Source organism: Pongo abelii, chromosome 10, assembly GCF_028885655.2.
Source record: "Pongo abelii isolate AG06213 chromosome 10, NHGRI_mPonAbe1-v2.0_pri, whole genome shotgun sequence".
NCBI lineage: Eukaryota > Metazoa > Chordata > Mammalia > Primates > Hominidae > Pongo > Pongo abelii.
The window spans coordinates 87,858,548-87,885,336 of record NC_071995.2 but is presented as its reverse complement, the minus strand read 5'-3'; the positions used below and the strand labels follow the sequence as shown (position 1 = coordinate 87,885,336).

General features: G+C 37.2%; 1 protein-coding gene across 23 annotated transcripts in view; it reads left to right on the top strand.

The window, feature by feature from the left end:
* Positions 1-26,789, top strand: part of POC1B (POC1 centriolar protein B) — a 161,420-nt gene that overhangs the window by 64,701 nt on the left and 69,930 nt on the right. For 12 of the 23 annotated variants that reach the window (XM_063711537.1, XM_054526326.2, XM_054526322.2 and 9 more), the window contains one exon: positions 6,230-6,310. In XM_063711537.1, the coding sequence (XP_063567607.1) occupies positions 6,230-6,310 (81 nt within the window). 23 annotated transcript variants of the gene reach the window in all.

Sequence of the window (26,789 nt, the reverse complement as noted above, 5' to 3'; positions counted from 1 at the left end):
ACCCACATCACTTCTTTCAGTTTGTTTTCCTTAGTCTTGGTCCTTGCCGTTATCTCAGGCACTTCTGCTAGTGTCCAGTTGTGCATCTAAGTATATGTTTTTGTTCTTTTTTTTTAAACTATTTTCTAGATTTTGTTTAATCCAGCCATATCTTGGGATTTGTGTCTTTGCTTTTCCCTGGTAGTGTTGACTTTCAGTTCTTGGCTATAATCTTTGTCTTTTCCAACTTCTGGCAATCTTTTCAGTTCTTCTAAAGTATTAATCATGTTACCACTTCTTTGTACTACTTATTGTATTATCATTTTTCTTTTATTTAAAAGAAAAAAGTAATCTAATTTGGTTTTCCCATTTTTTGCTTCTGTTTCTAGTTATATTTCTTATCCCTGTGATCATATAAATTCATATAAAATACATGTTAAATATATTTTAATTTAACTTGAGTATTTTTTTCTTGTATTATCCAAGTTGGTTTTATTAACTGTTGGTATTTTTATTCTGTTGTCTTGTGGTTTGGCCAAGATTGATCAGGAGAGAAATATCCATTTGGCCACTTTCCAGGATGTTGGGTGGCAGAACTGCAGGCTGATCCCGAGACTGCTTTCCTCGTGAATTAGGTGATATTTCCATGACTCCACACTCACGTCAGCACAGAGACTCAAGCCATTTTTTCTCTGATTTACTGTCAGCCCCAGTTCATTTCAGAGTGCTAGGCTTTCTTTAAAATGTCAAGGAGTTGCCTGAGTGGCTCTGCTCTTATAGTACAGCCAAAAAGCCATTAAACCAGCTGGGCTGCTTTGTGTTGCTGGGTCAGGATGACCCAGGCCATGAAAAGCCACTCACAAATAAATTTTTCACATATACCCTAAAAATTCTATTAAACACTGACTTTTCTTCATCGTGGAATTAGAGTTCAGTTGCACTATACAAAATGCTGAGCCTTGTGACTGAATTTTTTTTTGTGACCTTAAGGTAGTCAGCCTCTGTGTACATAGTTTAAATTATCTGTAAACACGCATGGCTGCTTAAATTAAGTATAACACATGACTTGCTTTTGTAAAACACTTTGAGGCCCTGTGATACAAAATGCCAGAAGAGTGATAGGATTCTGTTTATGAACAACCAATTGTTGTAATTGTTTCTTTTTTTTTTTTTTTTTCTTAAAAATCTCTTGGGCCAGGCACGGTAGCTCATGCCTGTAATCCCAGCACTTTGGAAGGCCGAGGTGGGCGGGTCACGAGGTCAGCAGTTCGAGACTAGCCTGACCAACATGGTGAAACCCCGTCTCTACTAAAAATACAAAAATTAGCTGGGTGTGGTGGCACATGCCTATAATCCCAGCTACTCAGGAGGCTGAGGCAGGAGAATCGCTTGAACCTGGGAGGCGGAGGTTGCAGTGAGCCGAGATCATGTCACTGCACTCCAGCCTGGGCAACAGGGCGAGACTCCATCTCAAAAAAAAAAAAAAAATCTCGTATAAAAAAGTCAAGGTTATGAAATTTTCTAGACAGGGAACAACTTTAGTATTATGAGTAAATAATTAAGTACCAAATTGTGTTTTAAAGACTCTACTTCAAAGTAATAAATGTGAATCCCTCACAAAGCCAAAGACTACTTAGTTCAAAACTTTCACTTAGAATGGAATAGTCAGAATAAAAGTTGTGCTGTGTTCATTTATGATTAGTAAACTTTACTTTGAAATACTAAATTCAGTAGATTAAGTTTTTTTCAAAGCTTTAGGCAAATTTACATACAGTTACTTGGGAAATATTTTAAAACTAAGAAATCTTTTTTTGAGATCAGTATTAGGATTTAAGGAAAATAAACAGATCTTATTAAAATATATAGAATAAATGGTGTCTAAGTGAACTGATTAATTTTTATTTCTCTGTTTGCAGTGACCATGAGTGTTTTATTTCTGAGTTTGAAATGAGATAACATTTTTATGATTTGTATTATGTTTTCTATGAGACTCATCTGAATTGCATAATCTCAATCTGCTGAGTAAAATAGTTTGGCCTTTTGCAAAAGACACCCCTTTGCTAGCCTTAAGCGCTTCACTTGTTTGAAGGTGGGGAATCCTGTAGAGTCTTAGATCTTGGGTACCAGCTGACTAAATGTATCAATTACTAATTCATACATGGGGAGAGGGGGTGATAGCCAGATTACTTTTAAAATAAATGATAGAAGGAGGCCACATGGAAGAAGGCATGAAATATCAAATCCTTTCTATGTGAAATAGCCCCTTCCCGGGTTCTTCCTACTTATCTAACTACAGATCCTTCGTAGTACTCCTGGCCTAGGTACTCCATCTTAATTAAAAACATGAGAACAGCACCTTTCTCTCTTTTTTTTGGTGGGAAAGAAGCCCAGTTTTTACACAAGGTATCTTGACCCTACCCACGTTGTGCTATAGCACATCACTAGTTCATGCTGACTTTATCTTCTTCAGACTGTCATGAGTTGGATTGCATTGTCCTGCCCCTAGACAAAACCAGACTTTCCTTCAGTGTGTGTGTGTGATATTTTTCTCTGGAGCAGTCCCCTTCTTTCTTACATATTTTGATGAGAAGACAGTAGAGCCATTCTAAGGGATGGCGATAGCTCTTAATGACAGTAAAGCATCAAAATAGTTATTCTAGGAGAATTGCAGAATATTGTAAGCAGGGATTATAATTGGTTAAAAAGATTTTTTTAATAAAATAATGTTCTGATGGCTTTCAGTTTTTTATGGCCATTTTAGATTACCTTAACATATAAATTGCATATGAAATTCTGTATGATATTTAGCAGGAAGGAAAATGTCGGTTACCTTAACCAAATATTTATATAATAATATTTTGTGATAGTCTGACCATGATTCATTTTTGAAAAGTACAATTGATCAATTTAAGTCTTTAAGTCTGAGATTGGGTTTTTATCTCAATCTTCTAATAAGGTTGAAAACATCACCATTTATGATTTTTTAAAATGACCACTTGTCTATCCATTTTGTATTCTACTTCTAACTGTGGTGTATGTTTATACTGTTTCAGGCCTCAGTAAATGTTCATTACATGATGATAAAGTCTAACAGTTATACAAGACTGTTCTAAGTGTTTTATACAAATTAAGTTAATATTCCTAAAATCTCGGTGAAATAAGTACCACTATTATCCCATGAGAAATTGAGGTCTCTGTTAGTTAAATCTTAAAGTTAGTAAGTGGCAGCACTAGAATTTCAACCCAGGCACTCTGGTTCCGTTCTGTGTTTTTAACCACTTTGATGTAATGCTTCAATATAAACAAAATTACATTTTATCCTGTTAACAGATATTAAAGTATCTGTGTGCTGGATGTTGTACTAGCTTTAGAGTATGCAGCAGTGAACAAGATGGGCATACTCCTTGCCCTTTAGAAGTCTGTAGTCTAGTGAAGGCTCGTGGAATTTATTAGTGGAGGTTTTATGTTCATGGACTCCTCAGTATCATGGACACAGAGAACCTCAACGGGGGATGTCGGATGGTACCTTTGAGGTCATACAGGCTAACCTTTACCTCATTCATTAGTCCCAGTTATATACCCTTGTTCAGCCATGGAGAACATAGGCAGCCCACTTCATTTCAAGGCAACTTTAATTATTAACATATTCTTCCCTTTAATAAATATCAGGAACTACAAGGTACTGTTAGTATTCCTGAGAGTTAGCTAGCAAAGAATTTAACCATATCACCCCCTCAGCATATTTTCTTTATGGAGAGGACTATAAATGTTACTTAGTAAGAACTTCCAGCTCTATTTAACTTATGTGGCAGCAACTTATGCAGTTAAATACTGTTAATTACATCAGGACTTGTTTCCCAACTTGTAGGTCAAGAATTGTTTTTAATGACAGGTGCTAACTCTACGTGATTTAGATTTCTTGAGCAGTTTCAATTTCGGATGGTGCAACTAGATTCTATTTTCGTAGGTAAATAATTTTCTGTCTACACTAGGTGGCAGTAGATAAAAGAGAATAAAACGTATGCAAGCAGTCTCCGGACAGCGAGTCTTAAGATTAAAAGGAAAACAAGTCACTCTCACATTTCTGTTCTTTGCCTCAACTCTGGACTTAGAGTTAATGGCAGGAGGCTGTCTTTGATTTCTGCTTTATGGGACAGCCAGGAAGAGACAACAGTTTTGGCTAGCTGAGCTGATTGCCCCTCATCCTCACCAAGCACAGCTTTATTCCTTCTTTACTATAGCATAGCAGTTATACCTCCCCTTTAACACATTGGCTGGATAATTATAAAATGCTTTTACTATTTCTAAAACTACAGCCATACCCATCAAGCGTGGTAAGTGCTTTAAAAATTATTCCACTCCTCTTATCACTGGCGGAGCCTTCATCACTACAGACCTGGATTAACGCTGTAGTGTCCTCACTGCCGTCCCTAATGTATTCATGATACTTTATGTGTCTGTCAGATTACTCTTTCAATTCAGCACATTTTAGCTTCCAACTTTCTGTGCCTTCCCAAATTCCTTCACCCTTCACAATTCGACCCTTGACAACCTTCTTCTTTCTACCCGTGTGTGAAAGTATGTCAGCATTCTTCCACTGTGCCATGAAGAATGCTCTTTTACTCATCTCCCTCTCTGTTTTTGTTTTCTAGATCTTTTATTAAAGAGCCATCATATGCCATGTTTCCTCTATGGGAAGGCTTTCTCACTATCTAAGCCAAGCTTGTCCAGCCCACGGGTCACATGCTGGCTTTGAATCCAGCCCAACACAAATTCGTAAACTGTCTTAAAACATTATGAGATATTTCTGCAGTTTTTTTTTTTTAGCTCATCAGCTATCATTAATGTTAGTGTATTTTATGTGTGGCCCAAGACAATTCTTCCAATGTGGCCCAGGGAAAGCAAAAGATTGGACACTCCTGATAAGCGCTCAGTCGATAGTTTCTTCTTTAAGGTTCTTTAGTACACTTATTGGTACCATTCATTTGATATAAAACTCTGCTATCTTTGTTGCTCTTTGTTTACTTCTTTGTATTCATAATGTTTCAATTTTATTTTTAATTTTTTTGTCTTTTCAAATTCTGAAATAGCCTCTCTCAAAGTTAGTCACCCCTCTAGGTAATCATTCCGTTGCTTTTCTTTGTAACTTTATATATTTGAATCTATAATTATTGTTTAATTTTGAATGAGTTTGAACTTTATGTAAATGGAATTACATTGAATATATATTTTCTGTAACTTACTTTTTAATTTAAAATTAAAGTCCTGAGATTCATACATATGAATTCTGAATTCATGCATTCATAAATTGTTTTCACTGCTGTATTGCATTCCAGTGAATTTGTCACTGTGGTAATTCTTACAACCTGTTTTACTGTTGATAGACACTTAGGGTCCTTCCAATAGTTTTTTGGCCATTACAAACAATGCTGCTACAAACAGTGTTGGCGTCATTGAGCTTTCTAGTTTTTGCAGTCTAATAGGTATTAAGTGGTATTTTGCTTTAATTTCATTTTTCTCATTACGAATATTCTGAATATATTTATTTTCCATATATACAGCACTCTGCTTTTGAGTTCTTTATGATACAGTTTCTACTTATTTGAGCCTTTTTTAATGTTAACATAAGTTTTATTCTTTTCCATAAGGTCTTACTCATTTTTGTATGTTTATTCTGATGTATTTTTAAACTTTTATCGTATTGTAGTAAATGGTGTCCTTTAAAATTTTGCATTTTCTAACTGTGTGCTAGAATGCAGAAATGCAGTTGATTTCATATATTGATTTTGGGACTAACAATCTTATTAAACTCTGACTATTCTAATGATTTAGCAATAAATTCTAGATAACATTATATATGAATGAGAATATTATTTCTTTCTAATTGTTATCTTAATACCTTTTATTTCCTTTTCTTACTAAACTGGCTAGGATTTTTTTCTTCATCTTTTGAGGTGGGTCATTTTATTTTATTTTTAATATTCCTTTTTAGGTAAATTACATTGATTTTATAAGGTGAAAACCTTTTATTTCTGGGGTAAATTCAACCTTGTCAAAATGATCTTTTCTTATACGTTGATAGAATTGGTAGGCTAACATTTTGCTTAAAATTTTTTTTATCCATAGTAATGAATATACCAATATATTTTAATTTTAGAATATATTAGAAAATGCCCTCCAGGTTTTTACAAATAGCATTTGGTTTCTTATGGTGTAAAAATTTCATAATTTTTTTTATGTATATACACAGATTAATCCAAAGCTTGAGGTAATCGATTTGCAGATCTCTACTCCCCCTGTTGTGGATATCCTTTCTTTTGATTCTACCACAGTAAGTTGGGGTTTTTTTGACACTTAAGTGGCATTTAATCATTTGGCATAATCCATTTTCCTTTAAAAAATGTTGGGGGAGGAGATAAAACGTGGCCTATGTAGCCTAACATTTTAGTATAGGAAAAACTTTATAGTCATATTTACAATGTATCTAAATAGTTTACCACAAGGGGGAGCAGCACCAATTTCCAGGAAAGCCTTTTTTTTTTTTTTTTTTTTTTTTTTTTAATTATACTTTAAGTTTTAGGGTACATGTGTACAACGTGCAGGTTAGTTACATATGTATACATATGCCATGTCATTAATTCATCATTTAACATTAGGTATATCTCCTAATGCTATCCCTTCCCTCTCCCCCTATCCCACAACAGGCCCCGGTGTGTGATGTTCCCCTTCCCAGGAAAGCTTTTACTTTGAGGTCCCTGAGCTCAGTCTAATCCATACCCACTGTCTCATGTATTAAGATGCCACCCAGGTGACATTTCACATGGTGTTGCAGAGCAGATTCCCTATTGTGTTATTTGTCTTTCGGAGTTGCTAAACTTAATTCTAGTCTTCTCATTAGAAGCTGTAAGAAAAACAGCACTGCCATTTGTTAATCTCTTTTGATGGATTATCCATAAATTAAGAAGTATTTCTAATACTTACAATTTTGTTTATAGAAATTACATATATAAAATTTATTTATTCAGTGTTTTCAAAATCTTCAAAGATTAAGAATTTTAGCCTTTCCATTTAGGATTCTGCTTATTCTTTCCAAGGCAAATCACTGCTACAGTTGATCCTGCTAGTCAGTGCAAAACTAATCGTAAGAACAAATGGGAAGAACAGCATGGTCTTTGACGACACTGCTGCTATGATGTTAGTTTAGTTAAGTATTTTGGTACATTTTTAATTTGTAGCCAAAATAAAACCCTGACATTATGACATTACAAATTCTCTAATAGATTTCAAGAATAGTATTTATTGTAGAGGAATTCTACAGAGGACTAGTCCATTTTGAGTCTATCTTGTACCAGAAAGCATTCTAATTATTCAAGGGTCCTTTCAGTGTTAATCCCATAGCAGAGAAGACTCCTAGATCTCTCATTAGGAGTTTCAGTGACAAAAACCAAGTGAGGGTAACCAATGAGCTGATTGTTAAAGGGAATTCCAAGAATCACTGGTGACCACTAGGACTTCAAACTGATCTGTGTTCTTGTTTCTTACAGTATTCGTGTTTATAACTCTAGCAGCATTGCTGCATTAATAATTTAAGAAATTAAAAATTAATGGGATGTCTACAACTTGCCACAGTACTTGGCTTATAGTAGGTTTTCAGTACATTTATGTTCAATGAATTACCCCAAATGCATGTTGTAGAAATTTACAAAATCTGATGAGTTAGGTTTTCCCCCTGTAGCGAGAAGGAGCAAAAAGATAGGTGGTTTATGAGATGTGCTGCCTCGTTGTGAGGTAGTCAGTAGACTAAAATTGCACATTCCTGGCCTAGAAAATATCATAGATCATTAAAAATCTTTGGTCCACCTTTTGAGTACTGTCCCTTCCAGTACCCTTCAAGTTTTGCAAAGCCTCATTACGTGAGGAATCCAGACATTTTTGACAGACAGTGCTATTGAGGTGGGCATAACTGCCTCCTAGCAGGGGACAGCAGGATGTCCCTTGTAGTATAGATTGTACATATCTATTGTAGATCATATGTGTCTATTGTAGTATACATCTATAATACAGGACCATAACTCGAGGAATATATGAGGTATGTGGGACTTTGAGAAGACAATTCTGTATAACAAACACATGACATTTAATAGCTGTGCTACAAAACAGAATAATAAAATGGAAGAGTAAAATTATTATCCACAAAGGATAATATTAGGTTGAATTATATGAAATTGTCATTTTGTAGGCAAAAACAGTCTAATATCAATGACTTCACATGGTTTCACCCAATATATACGCATTAAAAGGAAGACTCCACTGGTATATAAAAATCCAGCAAACAAACAAACAAACAAACAAAAACACAGGAAAACAAAATCTTGTTTGCCATAAATTGGTTTGAGATTGTGCTAATAAACTCCCATCTAGACAGACTGTAATCTGGGACATAGCTGCTTGCTGCCAAGCAAGTTATAAGGACTTTATTTTAATAGTGCATTCTGAAGACATAGATGCTCATAAAGCAGTTAGACTTTTTAAAAGAATATCTCGAAAGAGCTTTTCTTTAAGTTTTCAATGTGTATCTCTTTCTTTTAGTTCAATGATAGGTAATTGGTTAGAAAACTAAAATAAAATTACTTTTTCAACTATTCACCTTTCCATTAATATAGTGGTAAATAAACCTTAATTATAGTCTCCTCCCTACATTGACAGTTTCTCTTTTGCTTCTGCACAACAAATCAGACATAATTGTAAAGGGGATTTATTTCTGCTTTGGCATGAAGCACAATTACATTCAATATTTTTGTGTGTACTTTGCATGTGATTGTAATTTAAAAACCTGGAGAAATACTGGAAGCCAAAAAAAGTAGTGTTTAAAGGTAATTTTTATTATTGTTATTGTAGTTAGTTTTTCTTTTGAGGGTTGATTTGTTTGGTTTTTGTAGACTGGACATTTCCTTAAAAATTCATTTCATCAAGGTAGGACATAAAAAAGATGTCTCTTTAATTAAACCTTAATTTGTAAAATTTCTTAGTAGCATAAAAGAAGTTTGTTATGGTATAAGAAATAGTTGGCCTCTATTTCTACTTTCACTTGATTTAATATTATATTTAGGAAGATTTGTAGACCGAAGTGTACTGATGTCTGTGCTCTGATGTCTTCTCATTACAGAGAAGAAATTGTGGCATACAGTCTTTAACAGGTGGTATCTTTGTGGCTTGCACTTGTGTCTCTAATGCCAAGCAGGAAATTTGATACAATATTGTGGATCAAAATAAGCTGTTACTAATCTCTATTTTTAAAGCTTTATTGTTAAAAAAAAAAGTTTCTGTAAAGGAATATACTGGTGGCCATATAAACATAGTTTTAAAATATTGTTCTCAAATTCCTTACTCTTTATTATTTTTATATTGTCACTTATATACTAATTTTCTAAAGATTATTTAGTTCAAGATTCCATTTGAGTCTTTTAATGTTTTCATTTTATAGTTAGAACTAGATCAGGATTCTATCATCAAAATTATGGTAGGGCATTTATCATTAGCATTGACATGTGGTGTGGCTACACGGGATGTCCCACTCCTCTCTTCTAAAAAGACAAACAAGATATAAATTTGTTTCCTGTATCCTAATATAAAGAGTTTTAAACTGGCTGGGCACAGTGGCTCACACCTGTAATCCTAGCACTTTGGAAGGCCAAGGCGGGTGGATCACCTGAGGTCAGGGGTTCCGGACTAGCCTGGCCAACGTGACAAAACCCCTCCTCTACTAAAACTACAAAAATTAGCCAGGCGTGGTGGTGTATGCCTATAATTCCAGCTACTTGGGAGGCTGAGGCAGGAGAACTGCTTGAATCCAGGAGGTGGAGGTTGCAGTGAGCCGAGATTGTGCTACTGCACTCCAGCCTGGGAGACAGAGGGAGACTCCATCTCAAAAAAAAAAAAAAAAAAAAAAGAGTTTTAAACTAACTGTAAATAAAATTTATCTTAAAAGACTCTAGGGTTATTACTTTTTTTTATCTTTAGGAAAATTCTTAAATTCTGATGTATTAGTTTTATTGTTTGTCTTATAAATGAACAAAATGAAGTTGGTAATCTTGCTATTGTTCCTTTGATTATCAAAATACTGGACTCTTCTCAGAGAGTTGACACGGTGTTCTCATCTTCATCCTGGCAACTGTGCATAATATGAACATAATGCAGAATATGTGTATGCCTTTCTTTAGAAGTAGGGATATTATTTCTTTCAAGTCAAATTAATTTACAATAAACATGCAGTTATGTTATAGAAAAAAATCCAAGGGTCTACAGTCTTTTGACGTTCCATCAGTCAAAATAGTTAAAGATGTCCTACATGAAGGCATTACATGAGATGCCGAGGGAGATACCAAGCTGGCTGCCTGACCTCAAGAAACAAACAACTTAGCGGGACAGAAGTAACTGAGTAAGAAGAAATCAGTGTTGGTTTCAGAACATTAGATGTCAAGTATACATAAATGTCAATGAAAGATTGTTATTGGGCAGTATTCAGAAGAGATCATTAATGGGCTAGAGTAAGCTACAGGACTTCTCTAGAAGAAAACCTTTGACCAGTTCTTTTTTTCTTTTTTCTTTTCTTTTTTTTTTTCTTTTTTGAGATAAGGTCTCTCACTCTGTCACCCAGGCTGAAGTGCAGTGGCACTATCTCCGCTCACTGCAACCTCCACTTCCTGGGTTCAAGTGATTCTTCTGCCTCAGCTTCCTGAGTAGCTCGGATTACAGGCTTCTGCCATCACGCCCAGCTAATTTTTGTATTTTTTAGTAGAGACAGGGTTTCACCATGTTGGCCAAGCTGGTCTCGAACTCCTGACCTCAAGTGATCCACCCACCTCGGCCTCCCAAAGTGCTGAGATTATAGGCATGAGCCACCTTGCCTGGAGGGAAAGCAAGGTATAAGTAGTTGCTTCAGAAGAAATCAAACACATATGCACCATGGTAATAAAAATGCATCAGTCTAGTTTAGAATCTTTAAGTTGCCTAAATCAACTGACAGCAGATGTGGTGGGATCTAGGAAGGATGCCTACTCACACATACATGTCTCTGAATAAGTATTTATTAATTCACTATTCTTGGCTTTAGAGAATGTGAAGAAACAAAAATACCTGCTCCAGAGAAACCTACATTCTACATTCCAGTCAGAGAAAGGCAATTCACAGATCTAAAAAATAAACTGTATATAGTATAGGGAACGCAAAGGTGAAAAAGGCACTGAAGGCAGAGAGGAAAAGATAGGTAGAGGGCTGCCATTTTAGCTAGTATGGCCAGGACAAGAGTCGCGTGACAGGGGTGGCATTTGATTAAAGAGCTGAAGGAGTGAAGGGAGCAAGTCATGGCTATCTGGGAAGGGCTCTCCAGGAGAGTGGGAGCAGTGATGGATAGAAGGCCAGATTGCAGGTGACATAGGAGCCACTGGGGGGTTTCCTGCAGAGAAGGGACATAATGTGACTTGTGTCTTAACAGGTTCACTCTGCCTGCTGTAAGAGAACAGGCTGGGGATGTTGATGGGGGTGGACAAGGAGACTAATTAGGAAGCTAATGAAATACTCAGACGGGAGGCAATACTGGCTTGACCCAGGGAGGTAGCAAAGGAGGTGGTGATAAGGGATTGGATTCTGGGTGTATTTTGAAGGCAGAGCCAAGAGGATTTCCTGACAGAGTGAATGTCAGCTGTGGGATTCCCTATCTCCTTTCCCCAGGGACAGTAAGATGTAGCCTTGCGTAATCTCAGGATAGCTGAGAATATCTCCTGGCTCTGCATCATTTTGGCAGAGGGGCTGATGAGAGAAAAAGAATTGTTGTTTTCCTGTATTCTGTTCTAGGATCAGAAAAGTGATCAGCTGTATCAGTGCAAGAGATACTCTGCCATTTCCATGACTTTAGGAAGCACACTCCTTCCTAAATGTCATTTAGATTTTTATTTTTTAGCAAAGTGCATTGGATTCTCTTTCAGAAAGTTTTTTTGCATCAGCCTATTTTTAGGAAGAAAAAGGTTATACACTTTCATGGAGACTGTCATATGGTATATACTATCTGAAAAATATTAACGTGCTGACAAAATATATGGACACACAAAGAATAAACTTGCAGATACAGAGAGAATATTTCCATGAATGTTGTGGCAACAGTTCATCCTGGTTACTAGACAACATTGCGTAACTAGTTCAGAGTTATTTCAGTTCCTAACTGCTTATATAAGCAAAGATTTGGAAAGACTAAAAGAACACAGTGTATGTGAACTTCAATGTCTTAAAACTAAAACTTACAACTTTGAAAGTGTAAAATGGTCATATGCAATGTAAAGTTTTTAAACTTTGCAGCAGTTTATATGGTGGCATTTGATTTGTCAGTTTAGGGCATATGACTTCTGAAACTAGGTGTATTTATCTATAACTTTGTGGCTGTTTCCTAAGCATTAGGAAACAGACATTTGTATAGTATCTTTAAGTGCTGGTTTAGTGGCTCTGTGGTATGTTTCTCCTGTCCCTTTTCTAAGGGTATGAAAGGAAATGAACTTAGGCATTTATAGGATCCAGGTCTCTGGACTCCCTAGCTGGTGCCTTCCTCAATTTATCTTCCTTTTAAGAGTTAAGAGACTTTTTATCTTAACTGCAAATGATAGTAAATATGTCAAGTGGATACAGTACTTTTTTTATCCGGTAACTCAGAAAGTTAAATGTTAAGCCCTAAGATGCTTAATTGGAGTAAAAGAGGAATTTTTATAAGGTTTGAGAAACAATTTAAAAACATTCCCCTTCGAAATTAAGTGATGTAATTAAATTGTCAAAGACATTTAAAAAACAGAACATACATGATAACTAACAAGTAAATGAGGAAAAACACATTTTCAAAGATCTCTTGCCATTTAGAAATAGAAAACACATTTATATTTTTTCAGATACAATCTTTAAACTAGAGATAGGAGAGAAAATATTAGAGACTGGAAAGAGACTATTTGCGAATTAGTTGGATCCTTGCCTTTTGAAGTACATCATGACCCATATGTTATAAAAACTGCTAACAGTTGTGAATGTGATGGCTGACCTTTTAAAAAAAATTGCTTTGGGATTGTAAAAAAATAAATAAAACAACTAAAATGCTAAACTGTTTTAGTTTGTTAAAGAAACATGGCTTATTTTTTTTTCAAGATAGATAATCTGTATAGCTGTAAAGTTTACTAACAGTATCACTGTAATAAAAGATAAACAGTGAAAGCCAGAGGCTTCTTTTTCCCCCTTCAAATAAAATATGCTTTTTAATAAAAATAGTAATAATCACTAAGTCCCAATTTTTTTAAGATATACTGACAAGTATGCTAATTTGACCTTCTTTCTCTTTAAGTTTCAAAGTCACAGGGAAAGAAAACATATTAATGAATTTACCAAAAATTTGATACTCTTAAAGTTTTTTTAAAATAGTCCTAGTTAAAGAATACTTTATGCAGTGAAACTTGTCCTTACTCCTGTTGACAAACGTGATTTAGGACTTGAACTTTGCCGTACAAAATGTGAAGACAGAAAAAAAAGGAAACTTTACAAATGGATTTATAAATCATGCTATTTGGGAGCCCAATAAATACTTTTTAGAATTTCCTTTAGAAAATTAGCACGTTTCTGGGAACTGGAGGTGTTCCAGGTATTATTTCTGCCTTCCAACTTCCTGAGATACTGTATTTCTAAACTGTGACGCCCCAGACTACTGCAGTAATACCGACTGTCCCGGGCCTGGGAATCTAAGCTGCATCCCCAGTTCCCACAGCTGAGACCGAAGCATGCTGAAAATGCCCGACAGCTCTCAGCCCACACATCCAGTAACAACTGGTTCCTTCCTCTTCCTGTGGAAGAGAAACATCCTCTGAGATGAGAAGAAATGCACCCTGAGGAATGCAAGAACAGCAGTGAGCTTTTCACACAGGAAATTACTACTGTAGCTCCCTGAAAAGTGCTTGTCTCCTGGACTGTCAGCCCATAATGAGCTTCCTGCTGACCTAGAGGATGGTTTACTATGGAGCTAAATGCCATTTGTGGGGCTGTCGGAGTTTCACGGAAAATAGTGAACTTAGCTTTCAACTGTTCTGTACATCTATACCCATCTGGTTTTGAGTTATTTGGTGCTGCATAGATAGTAAAGCTATTGGCTTTGCTCCTTTATTTTGCCACTTGACAGTTAATTATTTGGTGAAAGTAGTCAGCAAGTCTGCTAACACATATTTTTCAGTCAGTTCTTCCTGCTTTATGCTGTCAAACTATGTAAAATATATTAGGGCTTCTAAAGATTTAGAACCTCACCATCTCAGTGAACTGGTTATTAAGGCCCAGTGCTGGTCCCGGCCTACTTCTTTCCATGTCTTTCAATTTCTTTGCTTTTACTTTCTGAGATTGTCAGGCCACACAATCATATATCCTGAAACATAAATAAAATTTTGTTGCTTTCAGCCAGCCAGCCAACCAACCAACCAACCAACCAACCAACCAACTCATCACTTAAATGTCAAATTGACTTCAATTGACTTCTGCAATGGAAGATTTTTTTTAGTATAATTTGATTTTCTATTTTTTGTGTTAATTCCTATTTTGTTTTTCTTTTACTCAGGATAATGATGGCCACTACAAAGCCCATATTTTATATCATATGTACTTTTTAACCTACTTTCCAAATCACTACAGAATTTTGGTGGGCCTTCGTATTTATGGTGGCAACATTCTCATACTTTTTATGTATCTATTTGGATTATTTTTCTGAAGCACATAGAGTTGTTTGTTTTAAGTTGAAGGGGAGATGGAGAAGGAATGCCAGGCATTTCCTTTTCCTTTTCAGAATGTCTTTTTAATGAACATTCCTCTTTCCTCCTTGTGAATAAACCATCTCAGCTCTCAGCAAGGGAACTCTTGAGTGTCTAGTTTCTAATAATCCAATCTCTTGCCTTTGTTCCCCAACTCTAGGGAGCTAGTTTCATACATTTAGTATCTCTGCTTACCTCAGAGCTCCCTTTTAGCATTTACAGACTTAGAAATCTGTTTAACCAGTTCCCTATATTAAATTCTCTCTGTTAAAATAATGGCTGTACTTTCTGTTTTTCTGCTGAACCCTGAGTGATACATAGTAAATCATCCTAAAGAAATAATAAGGTATACATACAAAGATTTCTATTCAAGGATGCCTATTCCAACATTGTATGTAATAACAACATCAACATGACAAAAACCTTTAAAGGTTTTCTATTTATTTTTAATTATTTAAAATGTTAAAAGCCTTAAAACAGCTTAATAAGCAAAAGATGTTATCAAGTTTATTTCATTTTTTAGTGACTTGTGAGTTTTGATGTGTTCATGATTGCTGTTTATTTGTATTTCTGAAGATTGTGTATTTGTGTACTTTGCCCATTTTCCTATTGTTCATTTTAAAATTTATCCTTAGGTAATTTTAATTAAGAAGATTGACCTCGGGCAGGGCGTGGTGGCTCACACCTGTAATCCCAACACTTTGGGAGGCCGAGGCGGGCAAATCACAAGATCAGGAGTTTGAGACCAGCCTGGCCAACATGGTGAAACCCTGTCTCTACTAAAAATATAAAAGTTAGCTGGGCATGGTGGTGGCTGCCTGTAATCCCAGCTACTCGAGAAACTAAGGCAGGAGAATCGCTTGAACCCTAGAGGCATAGGTTGCAGTGAGCCAAGATCATGCCACTGCACTCCAGCCCAGGCAACAGTGTAAGACTCCATCTCAAAAAAAAAAAAAAAAAAGAAGATTTACCTCTTGCCATGTGCTACAAATATGTTTTCCTTTTTTCTCATTTCTCCTTGAATTTAGTTTCTGATTTTTGGTAGGTTTAGCTGCATTACCCTTTTTAAAACTATTTTTTGTTGTTGTTTGGATTCTATGCAAAGAAATTCCCTCATCAATCCCCAAACATCTTAGCTACTCTTCTTGAGGTTTTATTTTGAACGATAAAACCTTAAAATCCATATGTATTAATTTAGTTATGAAGTACAGATTTATAGTTAACAAAGTACCCTCAATTTGTATTGTTTCACTGATTTGAATAACCTTCTTTAAACATTAAATTCATATGAACTTGTGTCTCTTTGGAGACTTTCTCTTCTGTCTTATTGCTCTGTTCTTGATCTAATTGTTCTTGATCCATTTGTTCTTGATCCATTATCATCTGTTTGTTCTTGATCCATTATCATACCTTTTTAATCATTGTAGATTTAGAATATTTCTTTAAAATATTATATAATGTACAGTTTTTTCTTTCAAAACTTTCCTGGATGTTCTTGCCTATTACTTATCCATATGAATTTTAAAATTACTCTGTCTGTTTCAAAAAACCATTCCATTGGAATGTTGACTGCCATTGCACTAGATTTATAAAATAATTTGAGAATTGCCAACTTGCCAATTTGAGTTGCTTGTCTAGGAATGTAGTATTATATTTAGGGAATTTTTTCCCCTTTTTTCTTTCATTTATTTATTGTTTAATTGACAGATAAAATTGTATGTATTTCTTATGTATAACATGATGTTTTAAAGTATATATACATGTGGAATGGTTAAATGTAACTAATTTACAAATTTGTTACCTCAGTGTTTCAGTAAATCAATTTAGGAGCATTCTCATTTACATGCCTGTGGTTCCCATGAAAATAGCCACCATTTTTCACATACTACTAAGCATTTTACCTCATTACTAAGCATGCATGTAGATTCTTGCATTCCACAAATTAGCCTTAAAGGGGTTAGGTAACTTCCTCAAAGACACACAGCAAGGAAATGATGGGGGCAAGCAAGGCTCCGATTGAACTAACCTCAGGACAGACTGAACACCAGCACCAACCTGCCTTCCAGATGTTTAGACACACAGACCAGATGCCTTGCCACTTTGAATCCTGGTTTTAGCTTCCTTGTGGTCAGTAGGATTTAACTTAAGTAAATGTTTTTTCACCATAATATAGTAGCCAAGGAGACCTGATGCATATCTCTGGTTGTGGGGAAAAAAACGGAAAGTACTGAGGACCTCCAGTTTGGGAGCAGGTGGACAAATAGGCCCTCGAGTCAACCAATGCTTGTAAGTAACTGGTTGTGAAGACTACTTTGGGAATTTAAGCATTGTCTATTCCTACTTGCCAAGAACGTAAATCCTTGGCACACACCAGACTTCAGCACACACAAGTCCTTAACTTAGTGTTAGAATGCTCATCAGGAAGAATTGTGTTTAAGACACACTTGTCTCTTACTGTTTATCCAGAAGGTGTGCCATATGGCGTGCTCATCATAGGTTGTTCAAGCCTAATTGTGTGGATATAGCTTCCTGATATGAGTAATTATTTGATCTGTCATGTCTTTAAATCTCTTTCATAATGATGTAATGGCTTTACCTCCCTTGGCAGGGCTTTGTTACTATTCACTGATTGCTCTCCCCAGGTTCTCACTTCTGCCCTGTCACTAATGTTCAGTTTTTGTCTGTCTGTTGAGAAAGGATATTCTCAGCAGTAGGAACTGTGTATGCAGAAATTTCCTTTGATGGTGTTATTGCTGTTCTGGTGTGTGCAGGTATTATTTTATTTTGGAATAGATGAGAACATCGGTTTTTATCAAATTTGGTTAGGCTGATTTTTATAAAGTGAATCCTATTTTAAATTGGCCTTTTGTTCCTGTTGTTTGGTTGGCTGGTTGGGTTTTGTTTGTTTTGTTGTTTTTTAAAATGGAGACGAGGTCTCGCCATGTTGTCCAGGTTTGTCTTGAACTCCTGGGTTCAAGCCATCCTCCACCTTCAGCCTCCCGAAGTACTGAGATTACAGGCATGAACCACCATGCCCATCCTGACTTTTGTTTTTAAACACAGCTATGCTATCCTGGTAAATATCCTCAGTTAGTTGGGTTGGAAATCTTGGGGACAAGGCTCAAAAGAAAGCCCGAGTCCATGATACAAACTGTGTGACTGTGTGCAGAATCCAGGCCATGTCTTCCAGTTTCTCTCTCTCTCACTCTTAATGTTCCTCAGGTCATGCATTATCTATAGTTCCAGGAGGTCCAGTCACTCCGTGTTCAGGGCTCCTCAGACTCAGTTTGCCTCTCTTGGACTGATTATATCATAGAGCTGTATGTGTTACAGTATTAACACCTTGTCCCCATAGGTCGAACTTTCAAAGGAATTTTGCTATTTACTTGGACACTTCTGCTTGAAGCTTCAGGTTCAGTAAAATGAATTTGTGCCGTACTTGGTCCATTCTCAAAGGTTGATAATATATAAAATAAATTTATTTTAAATGACATCTAGCATCAGGTAAAGTACCATGCTTAGTAAATATTATTCTTAATTCAGAACTATGCATTCTGAGGATAGCAATTTAATAAAACTTCAAGATGATAAATATTTAAAATAATTCCTCATTTTAAATAGAACTGGAAATGCATCATTAAGCTGAAGCAAAAACAATTGTATGCTTTGGAAAATCAGTTGAAATTTGAAGAATTTGACTAAGAAATATGCTCTCTCAGATTTGTACTTTTAGAAAATTTTGTGTACTTTTTGTACAGTTCCGTACACAGTAAAATTACTGAAAAAATTCAAGATATGTACACTATTTTAGAAATTACTTTGTTCTTTCCTTTTCTAGAAATCACTTACCTATTTCAGTGTTCTGTGAATTATATATATAATAAACATATGACTGTCTTACATTTTCGGCACTGTGTATCAAAAGATCACATGAGAAACTTCAAACATGTCATATTATTATTTTTTTAAGTTACCATTTTTTAAATAGAGTATATTGATAAGTTTACCAAATAATTACAATTGAGAAAAATAATTTTGATTTTAAAATAAACTATTGCTCACCTTAAATGTATTGAAAACTTTTGATTTAGATAGCAGCAGTTTTCTCTAAGACATTTTATTATTAATATTTAGTTAAGTGTTAAGATCTATTCATTTATCCTACAAAGTGCTATGACTATTTTTATATATTCATCAAGGAAAATGACAGTCACGGAGTTTATATCCCAAACTATGAGTATGTTTGTGAATATGTTTTGTTTATTTTTACTTTTTGCCTTGGCACCCTTTCCAGGCAGTTCTCCCGCCAACAGTGGCATTGCTTCTGCCTGTCATATGTTTTTTGCAATTGAGCTCTCCCATTATGTTTCCCTATAACAACCTATTTCATGCACATGTTCTAGCTATTTCATCCAGCAATTAATTTATATAATCTTTCCTATAGGTTTTTAGTCAAAATGTTTTTCTTTCTTTTTTTTTTTTAATTACACTTTAAGTTTGTTACATATGTATACATGTGCACATGTACACATGTTGGTGTGCTGCACCCATTAACTCATCATTTAACATTAGGTATATCTCCTAATGCTATCCCTCCCCACTCCCCCACCCCACGACAAGCCCCAGTGTGTGATGTTCCTTACCCTGTGTCCAAGTATTCTCATTGTTCAGTTCCCACCTATGAGTGAGAACATGCGGTGGTTGGTTTTCTGTCCTTGCGATAGTTTGCTGAGAATGATGGTTTCCACCTTCATCCATGTCCCTAAAAAGGAACATGAACTCATCCTTTTTTATGGCTGCATAATATTCCATGGTGTATATATGCCACATTTTCTTAATCCAGTCTATCATTGATGGACATTTGGGTTGGTTCCAAGTCTTTGCTATTGTGAATAGTGCCACAATAAACATACATGTGCATATGTCTTTATAGCAGCATGATTTATAATCCTTCAGGTATATACCCAGTAATGGGATGGCTGGGTCAAATGGTATTTCTAGTTCTAGATCCTTGAGGAATCGCCACACTGTCTTCCACAGTGGTTGAACTAGTTTACAGTCCCACCAACAGTGTAAAAGTGTTCCTATTTCTCCACATCCTCTCCAGCACCTGTTGTTTCCTGACTTTTTAATGATTGCCATTCTAACTGGTGTGAGATGGTATCTCATTGTGGTTTTGATTTGCATTTCTCTGATGGCCAGTGATGAGGAGCATATTTTCATGTGTCTGTTGGCTGCATAAATGTCTTCTTTTGAGAAGTGTCTGTTCATATCCTTTGCCCATTTTTTGATTGGGTTGTTTGTTTTTTTCTTGTAAATTTGTTTAAGTTCTTTGTAGATTCTGGATATTAGCCCTTTGTCAGATGGGTAGATTGTGAAAATTTTCTCCCATTCTGTAGGTTGCCTGTTCACTCTGATGGTAGTTTCTTTTGCTGTGCAGAAGCTTTTTAGTTTAATTAGATCCCATTTGTCAATTTTGGCTTTTGTTGCCATTGCTTTTGGTGTTTTAGTCATGAAGTCCTTGCCCATGCCTATGTCCTGACTGGTATTGCCTAGGTTTTCTTCTAGGGTTTAAAAACCCTAGAAGAAAATGTTTTAGGCCTAACATTTAAGTCTTTAATCCATCTTGAATTAATTTTTGTATAAGGTATAAGGAAGGGATCCAGTTTCAGCTTTCTACATATGGCTAGCCAGTTTTCCCAGCACCATTTATTAAATAGGGAATCCTTTCCCTGTTTCTTGTTTTTGTCAGGTTTGTCAAAGATCAGATGGTTGTAGATGTGTCATAGTGTTTCTGAGAGCTCTGTTCTGTTCCATTGGTCTATATCTTCATTTTGGTACCAGTACCATGCTGTTTTGGTTACTGTAGCCTTGTAGTATGGTTTGAAGTCAGGTAGCATGATGCCTCCAGCTTTGTTCTTTTGGCTTAGGATTGTCTTGGCAATGTGAGCTCTTTTTTGGTTCCATATGAACTTTAAAGTAGTTTTTTCCAATTCTGTGAAGAAAGTCATTGGTAGCCTGATGGGAACAGCATTGAATCTATAAATTACCTTGGGCAGTATGGCCATTTTCACAATATTGATTCTTCCTATCTGTGAGCATGGAGTGTTCTTCCATTTGTTTGTGTCCTCTTTCATTTTGTTCAGCAGTGGTTTGTAGTTCTCCTTGAAGAAGTCCTTCACATCCCTTGTAAGTTGGATTCCTAGGTATTTTATTCTCTTTGAAGCAATTGTGAATGGGAATTCACTCATGATTTGGCTCTCTGTTTGTCTGTTATTGGTGTATAGGAATGCTTGTGATTTTTGCACATTGATTTTGTATCCTGAGACTTTGCTGAAGTTGCTTATCAGCTTAAGGAGATTTTGGGCTGAGACGATGGGGTTTTCTAAATATACAATCATGTCATTTGCAAACAGGGACAATTTGATTTCCTCTTTTCCTGATTGAATACCCTTTATTTCTTTCTCCTGCCTGATTGCCCTGGCCAGAACTTCCAACACTGTTGAATAGGAGTGGTGAGAGAGGGCATCCCTGTCTTGTGCCAGTTTTCAAAGGGAATGCTTCCAGTTTTTGCCCATTCAGTATGATATTGGCTGTGGGTTTGTCATAAATAGCTCTTATTATTTTGAGATATGTCCCATCAATACCTAGTTTATTGAGAGTTTTTAGCAGGAAGGGCTGTTGAATTTTGTTGAAGGCCTTTTCTGCATCTATTGAGATAATCATGTGGTTTTTGTCTTTGGTTCTGTTTATATCGTGGATTACATTTACTGATTTGCCTATGTTGAACCAGCCTTCCATCCCAGGGATGAAGCCAACTTGATCGTGGTGGATAAGCTTTTTGATGTGCTGCTGGATTCGGTTTGCCAGTATTTTATTGAGGATTTTTGCATTGATGTTCATCAGGGATATTGGTCTAAAATTTTCTTTTTTTGTTGTGTCTCTGCCAGGCTTTGGTATCAGGATGATGCTGGCCTCATAAAATGAGTTAGGGAGGGTTCCCTCTTTTTCTGTTGACCGGAATAGTTTCAGAAGGAATGGTACCAGCTCCTTTTTGTACCTCTGGTAGAATTCGGCTGTGAAACCATTCTGGTCCTGGAATTTTTTTGGTTGGTAGGCTCTTAATTATTGCCTCAGTTTCAGAGCCTGTTATTGGTCTATTCAGGGGTTCAACTTCTTCCTAGTTTAGTCTTGGGAGGGTGTATGTGTCCAGGAATTTATCCATTTCTTCTAGATTTTCTAGTTTCTTTGCATAGAGGTGTTTATGTTATTCTCTGATGGTAGTTTGTATTTCTGTGGAATCGGTGGTGATATCCCCTTTATCATTTTTTATTGCATCTATTTGATTCTTCTCTCTTTTCTTCTTTATTAGTCTTGCTAGCGGTCTATCAATTTTGTTGATCTTTTCAAAAAACCAGCTCCTGGATTCATTGGTTTTTTGTGTCTCTATCTCCTTCAGTTCTGCTGTGATCTTAGTTATTTCTTGCCTTCTGCTAGCTTTTGAATGTGTTTGCTCATGCTTCTCTAATTCTTTTATTTGTAATGTTAGGGTGTCAATTTTAGATCTTTCCTGCTTTCTCTTGTGGGCATTTAGTGCTATAAATTTCCTTCTACACACTGCTTTAAATGTGTTACAGAGATTCTGGTATGTTGTGTCTTTGTTCTCACTGGTTTCAAAGAACATCTTTATTTCTGCCTTCATTTTGTTATGTACCCAGTAGTCATTCAGGAGCAGGTTGTTCAGTTTCCATGTAGTTGAGTGGTTTTGAGTGAATTTCTTAATCCTGAGTTCTAGTTTGATTTTACTGTGGTCTGAGAGACAGTTTGTTATAATTTCTGTTCTTTTACATTTGCTGAGGTGTGCTTTACTTCCAACTATGTGGTCAATTTTGGAATAAGTGCGATGTGGTGCTGAGAAGAATGTATATTCTGTTGATTTGGGGTGGAGAGTTCTATAGATGTCCATTAGGTCCACTTGGTGCAGAGCTGAGTTCAATTCCTGGATATCCTTGTTAACTTTCTGTCTTGTTGAACTGTCTAATGTTGACAGTGGGGTGTTAAAGTCTCCCATTATTATGGTGTGGGAGTCTAAGTCTCTTTGTAAGTCTCTAAGGACTTGCTTTATGAATCTGGGTGCACCTGTATTGGGTGCATATATATTTAGGATAGTTAGCTCTTCTTGTTGAATTGATCCCTTTACCATTATGTAATGGCCTTCTTTGTCTCTCTTGATCTTTGTTGGTTTAAAGTCTGTTTTATCAGAGACTAAGGTTGCAACCCCTGCTTTTTTTTGTTTTCCGTTTTCTTGGTAGATCTTCCTCCATCTCTTTATTTTGAGCCTATTGTGTCTCTGCACATGAGATGGGTCTCCTGAATACAGCACATTGATGGGTCTTGACTCTTTATCCAGTCTGTGTCTTTTAATTGGAGCATTTAGCCCATTTACATTTAAGGTTAATATTGTTATGTGTCAGTTGATCCTGTCATTATGATGTTAGCTGGTTATTTTGCTCGTTAGTTGATGCAGTTCCTTCCTAGCATCAATGGTCTTTACAGTTTGGCATGTTTTTGCAGTGGCTGGTACCGGTTGTTCCTTTCCATGTTTAGTGCTTCTTTCAGGAGCTCTTGTAAGGCAGACCTGGTGGTGACAGAATCTCTCAGCATTGCTTGTCTTTAAAGGATTTTATTTTTCCTTCACTTATGAAGCTTAGTTTGGCTGGATACGAAATTCTGTGTTGAAAATTCTTTTCTTTAAGAATGTTGAATATTGGCCCCCACTCCCTTCTGGCTTGTAGAGTTTCTGCTGAGAGATCCGCTGTTAGTCTGATGGGCTTCCTTTTTGGGTAACCTGACCTTTCTCTCTGGCTGCCCTTAACATTTTTTCCTTCATTTCAACTTTGGTGAATCTGACAATTATGTGTCTTGGAGTTGTTCTTCTTGAGGAGTATCTTTGTGGCGTTCTCTGTATTTCCTGAATTTGAATGTTGGCCTGCCTTGCTAGGTTGGGGAAGTTCTCCTGGATAATATCCTGAAGAGTGTTTTCCAACTTGGTTCCATTCTCCCCATCACTTTCCGGTACACCAATCAGATGTAGATTTGGTCTTTTCACATAGTCCCATATTTCTTGGAGGCTTTGTTCATTTCTTTTTACTCTTTTTTCTCTAAACTTCTTCATTTCATTCATTTGATCTTCATCACTGATACCCTTTCTTCCACTTGATCAAATCAGCTACTGAAGCTTGTGCCTGCGTCACATGGTTCTCGTGCCATGGTTTTCAGCTCTATCAGGTCATAAACGCTGTTTATTCTAGTTAGCCATTCGTCTAATGTTTTTTCAAGGTTTTTAGCTTCTTTGCGATGGGTTCGAACATCTTTCTTTAGCTCAGAGAAGTTTGTTATTACCGATCGTCTGAAGCCTTCTTCTCTCAGCTCATCAAACTCATTCTCCATCCAGCTTTGTTCCGTTGCTGGCGAGGAGCTGCATTCCTTTGGAGGAGAAGAGGCACTCTGATTTTTCGAATTTTCATCTTTTCTGCTCTGGTTTCTCCCCATCTTTGTGGTTTTATCTCCCTTTGGTCTTTGATGATGATGACGACGTACACATGGGGTTTTGGTGTGGATGTCCTTTCTGTTTGTTAGGTTTCCTTCTAACACTCAGGACCCTCAGCTGCAGGTCTGTTGGAGTTTGCTGGAGGTCCACTCCAGACCCTGTTTGCCTGGGTATCATCAGCGGAGGCTTCAGAACAGCAAATATTGCAGAACAGCAAATGTTGCTCCCTGATCCTTCCTCTGGAAGCTTCGTCTCAGAGGGGGACCCGGCCGTATGAGGTGTCAGTCAGCCCCTACTGGGAGGTACCTCCCAGTTAGGCTACTCGGGGGTCAGGGACCCACTTGAGGAGGCGGTCTGTCCGTTCTCAGATCTCAAACTCTGTGCTGGGAAAACCACTACTCTCTTCAAAGCTGTCAGACAGGGACGTTTAAGTCTGCAGAAGTTTCTGCTGCCTTTTGTTCAGCTATGCCCTGCCCCCAGAGATGAAGTCTACAGAGGCAGGCAGGCCTCCTTGAGCTGTGGTGGGCTCCACCCCGTTCGAGCTTCCTGGCCACTTTGTTTATCTACTCAAGCCTCAGTAATGGCAGACACCCCTCCCCCAGCCTCGCTGCTGCCTTGCAGTTCAATCTCAGACTGCTGTGCTAGCAGAGAGCAAGGCTCCATGGGCATGGGACCCTCCGAGCCAGGTACAGGATATAATCTCCTGGTGTGCCGTCTGCCAAGACTATTGGAAAAGCACAGTATTAGGGTGGGAGTGTACCGATTTTCCAGGTACCATCTGTCATGGCTTCCCTTGGTTGGAAAAGGGAATTCCCCAACCCCATCGCCTGGGTGAGGCGATGCCCCGCCTGCTTTGGCTCATGCTCTGTGGGCTGCACCCACTGTCCGACAAGCCCCAGTGAAATGAGCCTGGTACCTCAGTTGGAAATGCAGAAGTCACCAGCCTTCTGCGTTGCTCACACTGGGAGCTGTAGACTGGAACTGTTCCTATTTGGCCATCTTGGAACCTACTCTTCTCTAATTTTGTGTTTTTAGTAGAGATGGGGTTTCTCCATATTGGTCAGGCTGAAAATGTTTTTCCTAAGTGTAAGGAGAAATGAATTTTAAGAGAATTTAAGCTGTTTTTCCTTAATGGGGAAAAAAATGAGAATGTACTAAAAATTTGTCTCTTTTCTTCCTGCCTTCATCCTTCCCCAAGCCATTCCTCACACCAAGGTGGGATATTTGGATCTGACCACAGTAACTAGGATTTCCCTGTTTTCCTCAGCCTTTTATGTACCTGGCATAAGATAATTTGGTGTAGTGGTAGATACATGGAGACTGGGGCCAACTAGCTTGTTAGAATAGAAAACCTAGTGCATGTGGAATCAATTACTCTTCTGTCCATATCTCTGCAGACCCCAAATGAGTGGCAGAAACAGAAAATTTTTTGGTGTGCTAACCAAAGATGAGCTGGATTTCCGTGGGAGCTGAATTTAGGGTAGTGCATCTTGTGGTGTTAGCATCATGAAGCAAAATGACTCAGCTTAAGTCACGTTCAATGGACATTGTTCATTCATTTCACAAAAATGAACGTGTCAGACACTAGGTAGGAGCTGGGGATGGGGGATGCGTGTGAGTTATAACGGTAAGCAAAAACTGTGAAAGTATGAATGTTAGTACAGTGAAAGTATGAATTGAAGGCAGTAATGTGTGGGATCAGAGAGAGTTTTCCTGGAAAAGGTATTTGAGCCGAGATCTAAAACCTTGCTACTCAAGGCCGGGCATGGTGGCTCATGCCTATAATCCCAGAACTTTGCAAGGCTGAGGCAGATGGATCACCTGAGGTCAGGAGTTCAAGACCAGCCTGGCCAAATGGCAAAACCCCATCTCTACTAAAAATACAAAAAAATTAGCCAGGCATGGTTGTGCATGCATGTAATCCCAGCTACTCAGGAAGCTGAGGCAGGAGAATCACTTGAACCCAGGAGGCGGACTTGCAGTGAGCCAAGATCATGCGACTTCACTCCAGCCTGGGCAATAGATTGAGACTCTGTCTCAAAAAATAAATAAATAAAACAAAATAAAATAAAACTTTGCTACTCAAAATATGATTCATGGGCAGTTGGCTTGAGCATCATCTAAGAGTTTAGTAGAAATTCAGATTCACAGGTCCCACCCCAGACCTACCAAATCAGACCCTGCATTTTAATAAGATCCCCAGGTGATTTGTGTGTGCATTAAAGTTTGAGAAGTGCTAATCTAAAGCCTCAATAGGAGTTGAAGTGAAAGTGTTGGGAGAACTGGAATGTTCTAGGCAGAGGACAGAATATATACAAAGGCTGTGTCTGTGGGGGAGCTTGTGTTACTTTAGGACCTGTAAAAAAAGTCTGGGGCCCAGAGATGGAGTGGGGCAAGGTGTTATGTGAGCCAAGCTTAGAGAGGATCATAGGAATCAGGCATGCAGG